Source organism: Trichomycterus rosablanca, chromosome 16 (genome assembly GCF_030014385.1).
Source record: "Trichomycterus rosablanca isolate fTriRos1 chromosome 16, fTriRos1.hap1, whole genome shotgun sequence".
Lineage (NCBI taxonomy): Eukaryota > Metazoa > Chordata > Actinopteri > Siluriformes > Trichomycteridae > Trichomycterus > Trichomycterus rosablanca.
In genome coordinates, this window is record NC_086003.1 from 24,381,140 (window position 1) to 24,397,327 (window position 16,188).

At 37.7% G+C, this 16,188-nt stretch overlaps 2 protein-coding genes across 4 annotated transcripts; both read right to left on the reverse strand.

The window, feature by feature from the left end:
- Positions 1–15: 15 nt before the first annotated feature.
- On the reverse strand, positions 16–8,538 carry tpst1l (tyrosylprotein sulfotransferase 1, like). Of its 2 annotated transcripts, XM_063011441.1 has the most exons (4): positions 8,239–8,538; positions 2,451–3,535; positions 2,169–2,367; positions 16–501 (listed from the first exon to the last, which is right to left on the reverse strand). In XM_063011441.1, exons 2-4 carry the CDS (start codon positions 3,269–3,271, stop codon positions 457–459), a joined length of 1,065 nt encoding a protein of 354 aa, XP_062867511.1. In that variant the 5' UTR covers positions 3,272–3,535; positions 8,239–8,538; the 3' UTR covers positions 16–456. The 2 variants fall into 2 exon arrangements, with proteins under 2 accessions (XP_062867511.1, XP_062867512.1); XM_063011442.1 differs by lacking the exon at positions 8,239–8,538 and having other exon boundaries at positions 2,451–3,673.
- A 3,751-nt stretch (positions 8,539–12,289) lies between these two features.
- crcp (calcitonin gene-related peptide-receptor component protein) lies at positions 12,290–16,179 on the reverse strand. 2 transcript variants are annotated; one of them, XM_063011700.1, is made up of 6 exons: positions 16,147–16,179; positions 15,335–15,371; positions 15,144–15,242; positions 14,124–14,218; positions 13,797–13,854; positions 12,290–12,876 (listed from the first exon to the last, which is right to left on the reverse strand). In XM_063011700.1, exons 1-6 carry the CDS (start codon positions 16,152–16,154, stop codon positions 12,733–12,735), a joined length of 441 nt encoding a protein of 146 aa, XP_062867770.1. In that variant the 5' UTR covers positions 16,155–16,179; the 3' UTR covers positions 12,290–12,732. The 2 variants fall into 2 exon arrangements, with proteins under 2 accessions (XP_062867770.1, XP_062867771.1); XM_063011701.1 differs by lacking the exon at positions 16,147–16,179 and adding an exon at positions 15,996–16,016.
- Between the last annotated feature and the right edge of the window lie 9 nt (positions 16,180–16,188).

The window sequence follows — 16,188 nt, forward strand, 5'->3', positions numbered from 1 at the left end:
TATTAGAAAATAAAATAGAATAAATTGCCTTTATTTGTCATATATACATATACAGGTGTACAGTACAAGGAAAATCTTTCTTTGCATATCCCAGCTTGTTTGGAAGCTGGGGTCAGAGTGCAGGGTCAGCCATTGCAGTGCCCCTGGAGTAGAGAGGGTTAAGGGCCTTGCTCAAGGACCCAACAGTGGCTGAATGGCAGAGCTGGGATTCAGACTCTTGCAGTTGATAGCCCTAAGCCCTACCCACTAGGCTACCACTGTCCCAAAATACTAACACATCTTTAACTTTGTAGGTGATAACTAATCCCTTATCTGTAAATGACAGCCCTTCTGATTTTGAGGTATCAGTCAACATTTCACAGCATTAAAGTCTGTATCCAAAGGTTATTTTCTGTAACTTAAATGTAGAATTCACTTGTGCATGACATGAGTCTTTCATGTCAAATTCAGCACAGATCAGCTTGGTTGCAACACTTCTGTGTTTTCTTTGGCTTCCTTAAGCTGAGAAAAAAAAAATACAGTCAGACTATGCAACACATATTCACTTCCTCTATAAATTGGTTTCCTGTGAGAATACAGATAGCACCGCACTAATGAGACCAATAATATACATGGCAACTTATTGTCTAGATAGATAGATTGATAGATTGACAGATCATACATAGATACAACATCCACTCACACAGTATAAAGAATCAGGGTTTCTCAAAACTGGCCCTGTAGAACAAGTGACCTGCAAAGATTTGGGTTCGGGAGTGAGCCAACATGGTGAATGTTGTTACTTTACTCTGGTCACCTGCTGTTATTATTTGGCAGCAATCAATTTTGGTATTAATAATAATATTAACTAATAATAATATTAATATTAAGAGTGGACATGTAAAGAAGTTCTTAAAACTGATTTACAGTAATTGTAATTTACTTATTTACTTTAATTTACTGAAAAACTACCAGTTATTCTACATTCTTTTTAATTTCAGAAGTTCAGAGACAATGGAGGAAATGAAAAAAAGCAGAGGGGATTTGTAAAATCAAATAAAAAATTACGTTGATCAGAATTACATTATTATGGATGGCCACGGAAGAAGAGGGTACGGGTACTGGACTGGCCTGCCCGCAGTCCTGCCCTGTCCCCAATAGAGAATGTGTGAAGAATTTTGAAACAAAAAAATGTGTTTGAAGAAAGAATGTGACAAAGTAACACTTGAAACACTTCATCGCGTAGTATCATTGATGCCAAAGAGTCTTTTAAATGATGTGAAAAGAAATTGCAACATTACAAAGTGATAAATGCTTTACTGTCCCAACTTTTGTGGACTGTGTTGCAGGCCTGACATGCAGGAATGTATGTATATTAGCAAATTAAGTTGACTAGACAAAACATGAAATATCTTGGATTTATTCTGTCTGCAATTAAATAAAAGTCGAAGTAAATGTAAGAAACCCAAAGTTTTTATTTGCATTTTCCATACTGTCCCAACTTTTTCTGATTTGGGGTTGTAAATTAAAATAATAAGTGCAGATTTAAAAGTTCATGGGCAGCATATTACACCAGTGATCATTTGCTCTGCTTTATAAACCATGTTTAGGGTTGCAGTGCAATGTGCCAATCTATCGCAGACTATTACTCACTCATTCACACACACACATTGGGGCTGGAGTGTTTTGGGAGGGAACTAGAATAGCAAAAAATAAATGTATTTACAAGAAGAACATGCTAAACTTTACACAGTAACTGGATTCCCCAGGATTTTGGAGCTGTAATGCACTAAAACTACCTAATGTGCCGTCATGCCTCTTAACAGCACAATTTAAATAACATGTCCAGGTAAATTTTTGTTACCACAGGGTAACAATATGTAAAAAAAATAATATGTAATAATATAATATAATGAGTGTTCAGTTCTAATTTTATTTTATATGCTAATTATTTGACAGTGTCGGCATTTAAACAAATACAAGTCTAATATAAGCTGAAGTTTAAGATTTATGGTTCATTACTGTTTGTTACACATTACTTTAGCTTGTTGGCAAAATGCAAAATCCATAAGCAAGACCTTTAAACAAAGATTTTATTGCATTTTTATTTTTTACTATTGTTATAGTTAAGTTTGTTGTTTTTTAATTTGTCAGTTAATTAAATAATGGCAGTGTGTTCATTTACTTACCAGTTGAGGGTTTCTCAGGGGTATAAGCTTAAGCTTGTTATAATTTGGAGGGTTACCCAAAGGGTCATATCCTAGACGTTTTAGCATGGGTGCAACTTCAGCCATTTGTTTCACTACATCATCTGGGATGTTTCCCACCCACTTAGACAGGGCCTCTGTATTTACTGGATTGAATACTTGATCAGTGGACCGTTCCAACCTGCAAAAGTGGTGATCAAGTTAGTTAGACCCCACTTACACCAAGAATTGTTTATTTTTGCTAAAACCTAGGACGTCACTTACTTGGAGAGGGACACTCCTCCAGCTTTTCCGATCAGCTGCTCATGGTGAAGCACAGCCTGGTCCCAGGGCAACTTCAGAAACTGAACCAGCTTTTGCATGACCTTCTCTGGATTTAACACTAACTGTTCGTAGTGCACAGGTAGGCAAATCCCCTCTGGTGCAGACTGGCACTGCTCATACATGACCTCCACCGCTCTGTTCCACTTCACCAGACAGTCCCTATAACTCGTCAAGTCAAATCCTGTAATGGTCACCTTGCGTGATATCATGGAGTGAACAGTGGCCCGGCCATCGCGCAGCATCAACACAAATTTGGCATTTGGAAAGAGTTTGGAGAGGTATGTCAGTGATTTCAGAGCAAATGGGTCCTTGTTACAGAGTCGTGGGGCTGGTTCACCATGGCCCACTATTATCTCCAGAAGGAAGGCACGGATAGCTGAGTCTAAGACCTCGTCAGTCACACCAGCCTCATTTAAGCGCATTTTCTCATGGGATGACCGGCTCCAGCTGGCCTGCAAAGCTAAGAGGCGGGGAATGACTCGAGTCTCCTCTCCACAGCGCACCTCTGGGTGGGCATCTAGCATGGCCCGCATTAGAGTGGTGCCACTACGTGGGACACCACCAACAAAAATGAGAGGAATGTTCTCACCGGTCAAGGGAGAACTCCGATTCAGGCTAAAACGTTGGTTTGAAGACCATACACTCCAAGAGGTCCCAGATTTAGGGTTTCTGCATTCCATAGTACTAAGGCTGAGGTAAAACATTGTGATGGAGCTGATGACCACGAAAGCCAGCAAGACATTACAAGTCTGTTTCCTCATGATACAAGTCCAGAAAATGTGAACCGTGCCAGTATGGACCTTAGTCTTTCAATGCAAAAGGAAAAAAAAATGTATAAAAACAGAAAGTACAAAAACAAAACAAACTCAAACAAGAGAACATTAGACCCAAAGGTTGGTAATGCAAGAACAGAGGAATGCAGGGTGGAAAGAATGGTAGGGGGAGGGAAGGTCACTAAAACTTTGCTTAAGGGCTGATAGCTACATCAAGTCCTGGCAAATGGTAACTGATACGCTCAATGGCCCCTGAAAAAAAAAGAAAAATAATAGTCAACATGACAAATAAGACAAGGCCAGTCAGAAAATGGTCTATTGATAAATCAGTACGTGAACACCCCTCCTTATGATATATGAGTTCAGGTAATTTAGCCACTCACATTACTAACAGGTGAATACAATTATTAAAATGAAATAAAAGATATACTTTCAACTTGACAGCAATTTGGGAAGGGCCCTTTCCTAAACAAAAATAATAGTGCCCCCGAGTATAAATGAGGTGAGTATAAATGATGCTTCAATGAATTTGTTGTGTCCAGTGCCCTGCACAAACCCTTAACCTCAACCCCATTAACACTTTTAGAATTAATTAAAACACCAATCACGTGCCTGACAAATGTCTGCCCTCACAATGATCTTTAGACTGAATGGACAGAAATATTTATAGATACACTCCAAATTCTTGTAAAAAGAGTGGAAGCTGTTATAGCTCAAATGGGGGCTAACTCCACATTAATGCCCATGCTTTTGGAATAAGATGCCCAATAAGCTCATGGTCAGGTGTCCACATACTGTTGGACATAGGATATATCCACCCAAAATGTTTTCACTTAAGCTGTAAAAACATGAATACATAAAGTTAAAAGTCAATGGTTAACAAAAGTGATGTAGAAAGTATTTACTTCCTTCCGATTTTCTATTTTTACATATGCCACACTAAATAGTTTCAGACTGCATACAAACAGTAATAAGGAAAACCATTTTTAGTTTAAGAATCGTTTTTAAACTACCATCTTCAGTAATTAAAGAGAATTGCAATCTACGTATATCACCCATGTGAGAAGATTACTGCTGCTTAAATGTAATAACTGATTTTGACGTCTTCAACAGCAATTACTGCAACCTAATCCTTCTGCTTATTCTGTTACAGAGGAATTGTGGCCCACTCATCTTTACTGAATTTCATTCATTTAGCCACTTTGGAGGGCTTTTAAGCACAAACTTGTATATTTAGTTAAAATACACATACAGATGCTTAGATTAATAATTTAGTGGTGTAAAAGTTCCAGGAAACACATTTGGTAATAGTTAACATCTGTAAAACAAGAGGAATTTATCAGTTTGCCAGTCATCCAATGGTATTTAAAAATCAAGTGCTGTGGACTGATTAAATAAAAATTGAACTTTAATTAATACTATCAAAAGTATGTTTGGGACAGAAAAAGGGGGGAAAAGTTAGTAAGTTTTAACTATTCTACAAAGAATAGTGGATCCAAAATGGATAAAACAAGTATAAAAAAAAAGGCTTTATAAAACGGATAGTTCCGGTCCTAAAATCTGATTGGCTGAGCCGCGTTCGAAGCCGTTGTAAAATCCCTGATAAACGCACACCTATGACCACCTCACATCATTCCATATTAATACGCCACTGAATAGAAAAAATTAATGTTATTTTCGCCCTCATGTTGCCTAGCAACACTGTTAATCGAACTATTTTGCGTCGCGGAAGAATGCTTTATTGTAAGTTTATACACAATAAATACATTTATGAATTAAACATTGTTGTATTTATTATATTTTATGTTGACCGCCGTTTTATAAAAGCAATAAGCCACTCGAGACCGTGCATTACTGTTATGATTTTAGCACGGGGAAAGAAGTTTTAGGCACTCCGCTTCGCGTCGTGCCAAAAACGTCATCCCCGTGCTAAAATCACAGTAATGCACGGCCTCTCGTGGCTTATTGCTTTAACAAAAAGGATTTACAAGCTTTGATATCTGACAGAGGGAGAATTGTGTTGGTAAGTACTGACTTAGTAGGGTTTCCAAACATTTGCTCATGCAACAATTACGAGTTTGTCAAATACAGTAACTGTGGATTTGCTGCAGATGTTTTGTTTAGTTCTTAATACTTTAAAAATCTTTAAGGGTTTACAGCTGTACTGTACTAAACACCTACAGTGGGGGAAATAAGTATTTAATCCCCTGCTGATTTTGTAAGTTTACCCCCTTACAAAGACTTGAACAGTCTATAATTTTTATGGAAGGTTTATTTTAACAGAGAGAGACAGAATATCAACAAAAAATCCAGAAAAAAAACATTAAATAAAAGTTATAAATTAATTTGTATTTAATTAAGGGAAATAAGTATTTGATCCCCTACCAACCAGCAAGAATTCTGACCCCCACAGACCGGTTATGTGCCCATCAGGCACACAAATTAGTCCTGTCCCTATATAAAAGACTCCTGTCACAGAATCAGTTTCTTCCGTTCAAATCCCTCGACCACCATGGACAAGACCAAAGAGCTATCAAAGGACGTCAGGGACAAGATTGTAGACCTGCACAAGGCTGGAATGGGCTACAAGACCATCAGCAAGAAGCTTGGTGAGAAAGAGACCACTGTTGGTGCAATAATTCGAAAATGGAAGAAATACAAGATCACAGTCAATCACCCTCACTCTGGAGCTCCATGCAAGATCTCACCTGGTGGGGTAAGAATGATTCTGAGATAGGTGAGGTCAGTCCAGAATTACACGGGAGGAGCTTGTCAATGATCTCAAGGGAGCTGGGAGCAGAGAAATGCTGGATATGACCCCAAGAACACCATCCCCACCGGACATTTCTTTGCCTCCAAACACGGCGAGTGGAGTTGATGCCAAAGAGCTCAATTTTGGTCTCATCTGACCATATCAAATTCTCCCAAGCTTTCTCTGAATCATTCAGGTGTTCATTGGCAAACTTCAGACGGGCCTGTACATGAGCCTTCTTGAGCAAAGGGACTTTGCAGGATCTCAATCCATTACGGCGAAGTGTGTTACCAATGGTTTTCTTGGTGACTGTGCTCCCAGCTCCCTTGAGATCATTGACAAGCTCCTCCCGTGTAATTCTGGACTGACCTCACCTTTCTCAGAATCATTCTTACCCCACCAGGTGAGATCTTGCATGGAGCTCCAGAGTGAGGGTGATTGACTGTGATCTTGTATTTCTTCCATTTTCGAATGATTGCACCAACAGTGGTCTCTTTCTCACCAAGCTTCTTGCTGATGGTCTTGTAGCCCATTCCAGCCTTGTGCAGGTCTACAATCTTGTCCCTGACGTCCTTTGATAGCTCTTTGGTCTTGTCCATGGTGGTCGAGGGATTTGAACGGAAGAAACTGATTCTGTGACAGGAGTCTTTTATATAGGGACAGGACTAATTTGTGTGCCTGATGGGCACATAACCGGTCTGTGGGGGTCAGAATTCTTGCTGGTTGGTAGGGGATCAAATACTTATTTCCCTTAATTAAATACAAATTAATTTATAACTTTTATTTAATGTTTTTTTTCTGGATTTTTTGTTGATATTCTGTCTCTCTCTGTTAAAATAAACCTTCCATAAAAATTATAGACTGTTCAAGTCTTTGTAAGGGGGTAAACTTACAAAATCAGCAGGGGATTAAATACTTATTTCCCCCACTGTAGGTGTTTAGTACAGTACAGCTGTAAACCCTTAAAGATTTTTAAAGTATTAAGAACTAAACAAAACATCTGCAGCAAATCCACAGTTACTGTATTTGACAAACTCGTAATTGTTGCATGAGCAAATGTTTGGAAACCCTACTAAGTCAGTACTTACCAACACAATTCTCCCTCTGTCAGATATCAAAGCTTGTAAATCCTTTTTGTTAAAGCAATAAGCCACGAGAGGCCGTGCATTACTGTGATTTTAGCACGGGGATGACGTTTTTGGCACGACGCGAAGCGGAGTGCCTAAAACTTCTTTCCCCGTGCTAAAATCATAACAGTAATGCACGGCCTCTCGTGAGGTCATTTTTAATACATTAAAAATCACTGCAGCTTCTCGTTACCGTTTCAGGTTTTTCAAATACACACAAACGAAAACTATCAAATTAACACAATTTATTTATGAAAGGAAGAAATCACAAAGATTTCTGTCTAACATTTTAAAACTAATATTTTAGAGATAATATAAATACATTAGTTTAGAGCGGCCCACCACTGAAGTTGCTAAAAATGCAGGTACGAGCTAAAACACACTAGCTTAGCGGTCGTGTCGAAGTTTGAGTGTTTATTTAAATTAAAATTAGGATTTATACTAAAATTATCACAGTTGTTAAGTTTAAACTAGTTATTAGAGCAGTGTGTTGCATTACAATGAGAAGACAACTGGCTAAATAACGAGAGCTGTGACGATATCTAGTTTCACATTTAACTTTTTCGTTCCTCCTTAAAAGTTGCTGACTTGAAAACAGATGTCGGTCGGCAGCAGTTTTTTTCGATACTCGTGGTCAAAAGTGGAAATAAATTAAAACATCCTCAAAAAGTGAGACGCTTTTGGACTTTTAATGCATAATTGTATATTAAAATGCCACATGCGTTTTCCTGTAGATTATGTGTTCGTTTATTTAAACTTTAAAAACCAAAACTTCAGGGTACGGGTGTTTAAACCTTTGCATAAACGTAATGTATACGTAAATAATTTTAATGACATGTTAAGTATGATCACTTAAAGATCACTTGAAAATATTGGAAAAACTGAAGTTACTTTTAAAAAATGACAGTAAATGTCGACGCCTAACGGCCGCTTCAGCAGCTTTTTAAGGTGGTCTGAAAATGATAACAAACTGAAGGATCAACATACTTCTCTGTCAGGATTCAGAACTAAAATGATACTGTTAACGTTAACCACACATGAACTATTTTGAACAAATACAGCCATTCATATCTTACCGTAATACAACAACTCCATTCTACAGTCTCTCATATACTCCAGATCACTGTTACATTGTTTTGGAGAAACATCCGCATTGCCCATGTGGACAGTAAGAACATACAGACCGCCAGACTTCTGGAGAAAGTCGTGCAATTGCCAGCGTCCATGATTACATGAATCATTCGTTGCTCTTCTTTATTTGAAAAGAAATATTGTACATCTCCATCAGATCCACCTGAAACTAATTCTTCTGTACACTGTCACACACGCAGTCAAACTAACTCTCTCTCACACACACACACACACACACACACACACACACACACACACACACACACACACACACACACACACAATACAACACTACACTCCACTTACACTCAACACTACTCCACTTACACTCCACTACACAATACACTACACTACTCCACTTACACTCCACTATACTATACACTACTCCACCTACACTCCACTTATACTCCACACTACACTACACCACTTACACTCCACACTACACTATACACTACTCCACTTACACTCCACTCCACACTCCACTATACAACACTACACTACACTTACACTCCACTACACTACACACTACACTACTCCACTTACACTCCACAATACACTACTTACACTCCACTACACACTCCACTATACACTACACCACTTACACTCCACTCCACTTACACACTACACTATACAACACTACACTCCACTTACACTCCACAACTCCACTTACACTACACTATACAACACTACACTCCACTTACACTCCACTACACACTACTACACTATACAACACTACACTACACTTACACTCCACACTACACTATACACTACACTACTCCACTTACACTCCACTCCACTATACACTACTCCACCTACACTCCACTACACACTCCACTTATACTCCACACTACACTACACCACTTACACTCCACACTACACTATACACTACTCCACTTACACTCCACTCCACACTCCACTATACAACACTACACTACACTTACACTCCACTACACTACACACTACACTACTCCACTTACACTCCACAATACACTACTTACACTCCACTACACACTACACCACTTACACTCCACTCCACTTACACACTACACTATACAACACTACACTCCACTTACACTCCACAACTCCACTTACACTACACTATACAACACTACACTCCACTTACACTCCACTACACACTACTACACTATACAACACTACACTCCACTTACACTCCACACTACACTATACACTACTCCACTTACACTTCACTACACACTCCACTCACACACTACACTATACAACACTACACTCCACTTACACTCCACAACTCCACTTACACTACACTATACAACACTACACTCCACTTACACTCCACTACACACTACTCCACTTACACACTACACTATACAACACTACACTCCACACTACACTATACTACTCCACTTACACTTCACACTACACTAACACTATACAACACTACACTCCACTTACACTACACTATACTACACTACACACTCCACTACACATACACTACACACTACACTATACAACACTACACTCCACTATACAACACTACACTCCCCTACACACTCCACTACACTCCACTTACACACTACACTATACAACACTACACTCCACTACACACTCCACTTACACAACAGTACACACTACTCCACTTACACTCCACTACACACTCCACTCCACTTACACACTACACTATACAACACTACACTCCACTTACACTACGCTACACACTCCACTACACTCCACTACACTATACAACACTACACTCCACTTACACACTACACTACACTACACTCCACTTACACACTACACTATACAACACTACACTCCACTTACACTACACACTCCACTACACTTACACTCCACTACACACTACATTACTCCACGTACTCCACTACACACTACTCCACTTACACTCCACTTACACACTACTCCACTACACATGACACTATACAACACTACACTATACTACACTTCACACTCCACTACACTCCACTGACACACTACACAACACTACACTCCACTTACACTACACTATACACTACAATACTCCACTTACACTCCACTTACACACTACTACACTCCACTTACACTCCACTACACAACTCCACTTACACACTACACTATACAACACTACACTCCACTCCACACTACACTACTCCACTTACACTCCACTACACTCCAATTACACACTACACTATACAACACTACACTACGCTACACACTCCACTACACTCCACTACACGCTACACTTACACTCCACTACACTTACACACTACACTATACAACACTCCACTCCACTTACACTCCACTACACTTACACACTACACTATACAACACTACTCCACTTACACTCAACTACACACTCCACTACACTTACACACTACACTATACAACACTACGCTACACACTCCACTACACTCACACTCCACTTACACAACACTACACTACTCCACTACACACACTATACACTACTCCACTTACACTTCACTACACACTACACTTACACTCCACCACGTACACTCCACTACACACTACACTATACAACACTACACACTACTCCACTTACACTCCACTACACACTACAACTCCACTTACACTCCACTACACAACACTACACTCTCCACTACACTCCACTTACACTACACTATACAACACTACACTCCATTTACACTACTCCACTTACACTCCACTACACACTCCACTATACAACACTCCACTCCACACTACACTATACACTACTCCACTTACACACTCCACTATACAACACTACACTCCATTTACACTACACCACTTACACTCCACTTACACACTCCACTATACAACACTCCACTCCACACTACACTATACACTACTCCACTTACACACTCCACTATACAACACTACACTCCACTTACACTCCACTACGCTATACAACACTCCACTCCATTTACACTACACTATACAACACTACACTTACACTACACACTATACAACACTCCACTTACACTCCACTTAACAACACTCCACTCCACTCCACTTACACTACACACTATACAACACTACACTCCACTATACAACACTCCACTCCACTTACACTACACACTATACAACACTACACTCCACTATACAACACTACACTCCACTTACACTACATAGGCTGAAGTATGCAGCCACCACAGTGGTGTTGTGTCTGTAACAGACCACACTTTTTTTGGGAGGACTGAGTCAGCAGGAATTCGTTCAATAGTGTTGATTTAGCAAAGGAGCTTTATGTGGGGTGTAAAATAAGAGATGATTGTAGTGTAGTGTAAATTTGTTATTGTTCTCTGTGAAAATGTTTTCCCTCTGCTTTCAGATCACCCTGCAACTCTTTTCTAGAGACTGCAGGCTTTTTCTCACCTTTCTTATCAAAAACTCTTAGGGCACATTGCAAAATATTGTGTCTCACCTGTCTGGGGATGATTTATAGTTTCATTAACCTTCTACTTGTATCAAACCAACTGTCTTGATAGGGACGTTAAGGTTTTTGCCTTCAGGTGTTGTTTAATAATTTTGTCAATGATAATAAATAAAAAAAATCCTCTATCTAAACTACTATTAAAACTGCTGTTGTTAAAGTTGGCTTCTTTTCACTTAATAAATCATTAAAATCTCCTCCCCTCTTTTTTGTGTTTTCAGTAAATATAAAAGTCAGTAAATATAAAATCAGCATATTGAATAAGTTATCCACAAGCAGCCAGGACAAGGCAAGCTAAATCTCTAAAAAGTACTACTGGTTTACAAATGCACAAACAAAAATAGAGAACAGGAAATATGTAAAAGGGAAAGTGTAAGCAGCTTCAACTTCCCTTTTTACTCCAACCCATTTCAACACACAGATCACGCTTTGACAAAACAATCAGTCTAGTTGCTCTTTGTACAGTACAAACATGCATGTTGGAGTACATGCATGCATGTTTGTAATTGTTTAAAATCACATACATTTGTTAAAAGTTTAAAAATGAAAAAGTTTGAACACAGATATCTAAACCCTAAAAACATAAATATCTGTAATTTTACAGGTTTTTATTAATGACTGTTCATATACATACAATACAAACTCTCATTAATGTAAAGAAAACCAAAGCACTCCTGCTCCTGTTAATGTTGCTAATAGGTAAAGAAAGCTACCATCAGCATTGTGCATAACTATAATTTCACAAATCATAGTAAAAAGGTAAATAATTGTAATGGGATTTGTGACATCTGTGTGTAACATAATGCTTTCTACAAATTTAATAATAATAATTTAATATGGCAACAGAAAGACATCTCACATCCAGAATTACTTCCCCCCCATCACATAGGTTGGTTGCATAATGCACACATTACAGCTGCCACCCAGAATCAAACTATCAGTTTCTTGAAATCTGTCCACCCCATCACATGACACCCACCAACCTGGGTGAGTAAGGACTAGCATGTGTAATATAAACAGTTCTGATGATTTTTATTCACTGATCTGTGCTTTCGTCCATCTCAGCGTCTCCTGCAGCAGCATTTTCTTGTTCAGGATCTCCAGGAAGGATTTCTGTGACCTTCTGAATAAGTTCATCAATCTGTTCTTCAGTCAATCGTTCTTCACTTTCTTCTACCATCTACAAAAATGCACAACAACATATCCTAATTATTTCTTTTTAAAAAAAAAATCAAATTAAGCATCATATCATTTACCTTATGTGGACAATTAGCTGCACATTGGTATATGACACTTTTTTTTTTTTTTTTTTTGCAACACCTACCTGAAAAAGTAAATGCCCATTTAATGACCTACCCCACCATGTAAATTGTATACAAGTCAAGCCTTTGACTGGGCCACTCTGAAAACATAATTTTGTTTCTTTTTGGCCATTTAAAATTGGACTTGCTCTTTTGCTTGCTGCTGCTGCTGCTTTCAGCTTTCTGACTAAATAGGAACAACGTTGCTACATGTTTTTAAATAATTTGTAGTCAGTTTGAATAATACTGCATCAAATATTAGCTGTTACCCTAAAAAGGTAAGCACCTCTGCTGCTTGGATCAACTGTGTATTAGCATGAAGCACCATCATGTCAGAGATTAACACAACAGAGCGGTTGTGCTGTTGGTCACTGATGCAAATTTATGGTTTAAAGTTAAACAAATTTGACCCATGTCCTGCTGTTATGCACTGCAAAAACACATACTGCCACCCTCCTGATCTTCTTATAGAACACTTACTTAGAATGAGAGTAAAAGTAGATTTTTATGTACATTTTAATCCTTGTTTATCTTGTCTGGTTCGTCATGTTTAAAGCAAACTTTCTGACCCAACCATGTTCTAAGAATGCCTGATCCCAATGGGTTCTGCCTATATTCCAGCTATAGGGGCACAGAGTTAATATTACATACAATGTGCAAAAATTACAACATACACATTCCTTAACTGTGCTTGCTAGAGGGTAAAGTTGCATCCAACACTGGAACATATGATTCATGAAATGAGAGGCAGGCAGAAGTAAAGGGGCACAAATTAAAGGGAAGAGAAATAAAGTCTAACCAGCTGGATCTCGACAGCCGTCTGTGGTCTGTGGTTCAGGAGCTGAAGTTTCTCTGCTCTGTGAGATGAAAAGGAAAAAGGAAAAAAAAAAACAGCCTGTTTTTGTGCTGTTGCCTTTGACTACACAAGAATAAGCAAATTTAAATACACAAGTCAAAAAGTAGTACGTGTACTGCACACTGTTTACCACATATATGCAAATTACAGATCCTGTCAGTAAAGGCTAGACAACTTACACTGTGTAACAAATCCAATAAAAAAAATGTACATGTGAATAATGTAAATGTTATTTTATGGGTCAAATGTGAAAATGTGAACTGTACTTACTTGGTGAGTTTGTGGGGAAGCATTGCTGTAAGAAAATCCTTTACTATTTCAGGATTCTGGTGAACACATGGTGTCTTGGAGAGGTATTTAATAGTCTATAAAAATAAAAGATCAGACACACGAAAGCGATAAATTAAAAACTGAACAGAATATGGACCTAAATGTAAACGCTTAGTAACACAAAAAAGTATTAGACTGTATTCCATAAATACTAAACTATAGACTATACTATATACTTAGCAGTATGGGTGCAGCAGCCAGAGAAGTGCACAGGAAAATCGAGCATGTTCGAATATTAAGAACAAAAGGTAGGTAGTTAGGGAATGTTCTGAATCAGATTTTGGTACAGTTCAGTACAGTTCAACACAGAATAATAACATTCGACTAACCTTTAGTGCAAATGCACCAGCTCTGTGTACAGCCGCATTTGTAATCTGAACTTTATGTATTTATGTTATTTAAAAAATAAATTTTTTTATAAAACTAAACTATTGCTCATTACAATTACAAACGGTAAAGCTGCTTTGCAGGAGTATGGAGTCTGACTGCATGTTCAATTCTGCACATGTGGATCTGTATGTGACATTTTGTAATTTAGTTTTACAAAAATGGTGTGGATATTTTACATTATGTCCCAGTGTGAAGGTAAAACTCTGCTTATTATATAATATCCACACCAAAACTATCTGGAATAAAAATTCATTTAACGAATCCATATCTGTTTAGATTCATGTTTAGTTAGCGTTTGTAAGAAACTATTTGTTACTAACTGCTTCAAATCTACTTTCATCATGTTAAACTGTGTTTATGTTCATCATACTGTTCTACATTACCTCTATGTTCACTACATTATGCTTCTTTTTTATCAAACATAGATCAAGTTTTAACAGTGAGGTTTTATATTGTGATCGGATGCTACAAGCTTGTCAGTTATCCATTAACTGTCGACTAATTACAATTGTTAAAAACTATTTTTCCTAGGAATGCAAATTAACATCATAGTAGGGCTGTGTAACCAACCTCATACATGATTGTGTTAAGGTTCTGCTGTCCGGTGCTGTGTTTGTTTTTAACACTTTCTTTCCTCTTCTCTTTCAGCTCCATCAGCAACTGATAGACCTACAATGTAAATCAGAAATACCTCAAGCATATGGTTTTGAAAACATGGTAAACACTGAAAAACTGTTCAGGTTAACTGAATCATTACTGACCTCATAGTTGCTAAGCATGGCAGCATTGGCATCTCTCCTGCAACACACATGCCAGATTATTACAATTAATCTACAGATATAATACTTTTAAACAGAAATCAGCAACGGGCTGGGTTACTTAAATATAAGAGCTTATCTTAGTATCAGTAGATTTTTAATTAACATCTCATGCAGCAAACACGTAGTAAACAATGTGCATTGTTTATTTCTGTTAAACACGGATGGATCATTTCCTTGTTTGGAAATTAAAATAAAAATTAAGGTATGATAGCAAAGAAATAAAAGGTGACTAAATCTGTAATGCATTCAGTAAAAGTAATATTACATTATACATGACGGAAAAATCGTGGTATTTATTATTACACTAAAAGTACTGATGCTTTTATAATGTACTTATTAATGTTAAACTGATATTAATTTGTTTTTTAGTCTTATTGTAAATAAAACAGAACTACTCCAGCCAACACACTTGCTGAAGGTACCGGGGTTCCTTACTCTTGAACAGCGACTGTTTTTTCGCCCAGAAAGTGTGCCGTTAGCATTTGTATTTATTTGCTTTACTGGCATATATATATATATATATATACAAGATGAACAACTTTATAATGAAGAACAGCTGTATGGATCACAGTGATTGATTTACTTTACACACTTTACTTACATTAACATTAATAATATTAATAATAACAATTCAAGCGGGCTTTTTTCGTATAACGTCTTTGACTTGATTAACATTTTGCCAGTATTCAAATATTCATAACAAACTAAATAAAAAAGTTAATGCAATATTTTTTAATGTATTTATCACTCACACTTCCATCCTTATGGTATTGGTCCCACGCCTACAAATGGTA

Excerpts from the sequence above, each read along its gene's own strand:
- tpst1l (XM_063011441.1), bottom strand. The coding sequence starts at position 3,271 with ATGAGGAAACAGACTTGTAATGTCTTGCTGGCTTTCGTGGTCATCAGC. Across the intron at positions 2,368-2,450 it reads GGAGGAGTGTCCCTCTCCAA|GTTGGAACGGTCCACTGATC; the intron begins GTAAGTGACGTC and ends CCACTTTTGCAG. Across the intron at positions 502-2,168 it reads CCCTGAGAAACCCTCAACTG|CTTAAGGAAGCCAAAGAAAA; the intron begins GTAAGTAAATGA and ends TTTTTTTCTCAG.
- crcp (XM_063011700.1), bottom strand. Across the intron at positions 15,243-15,334 it reads CCATGCTTAGCAACTATGAG|GTCTATCAGTTGCTGATGGA; the intron begins GTCAGTAATGAT and ends TTTACATTGTAG. Across the intron at positions 13,855-14,123 it reads CTTCCCCACAAACTCACCAA|AGCAGAGAAACTTCAGCTCC; the intron begins GTAAGTACAGTT and ends TTCATCTCACAG.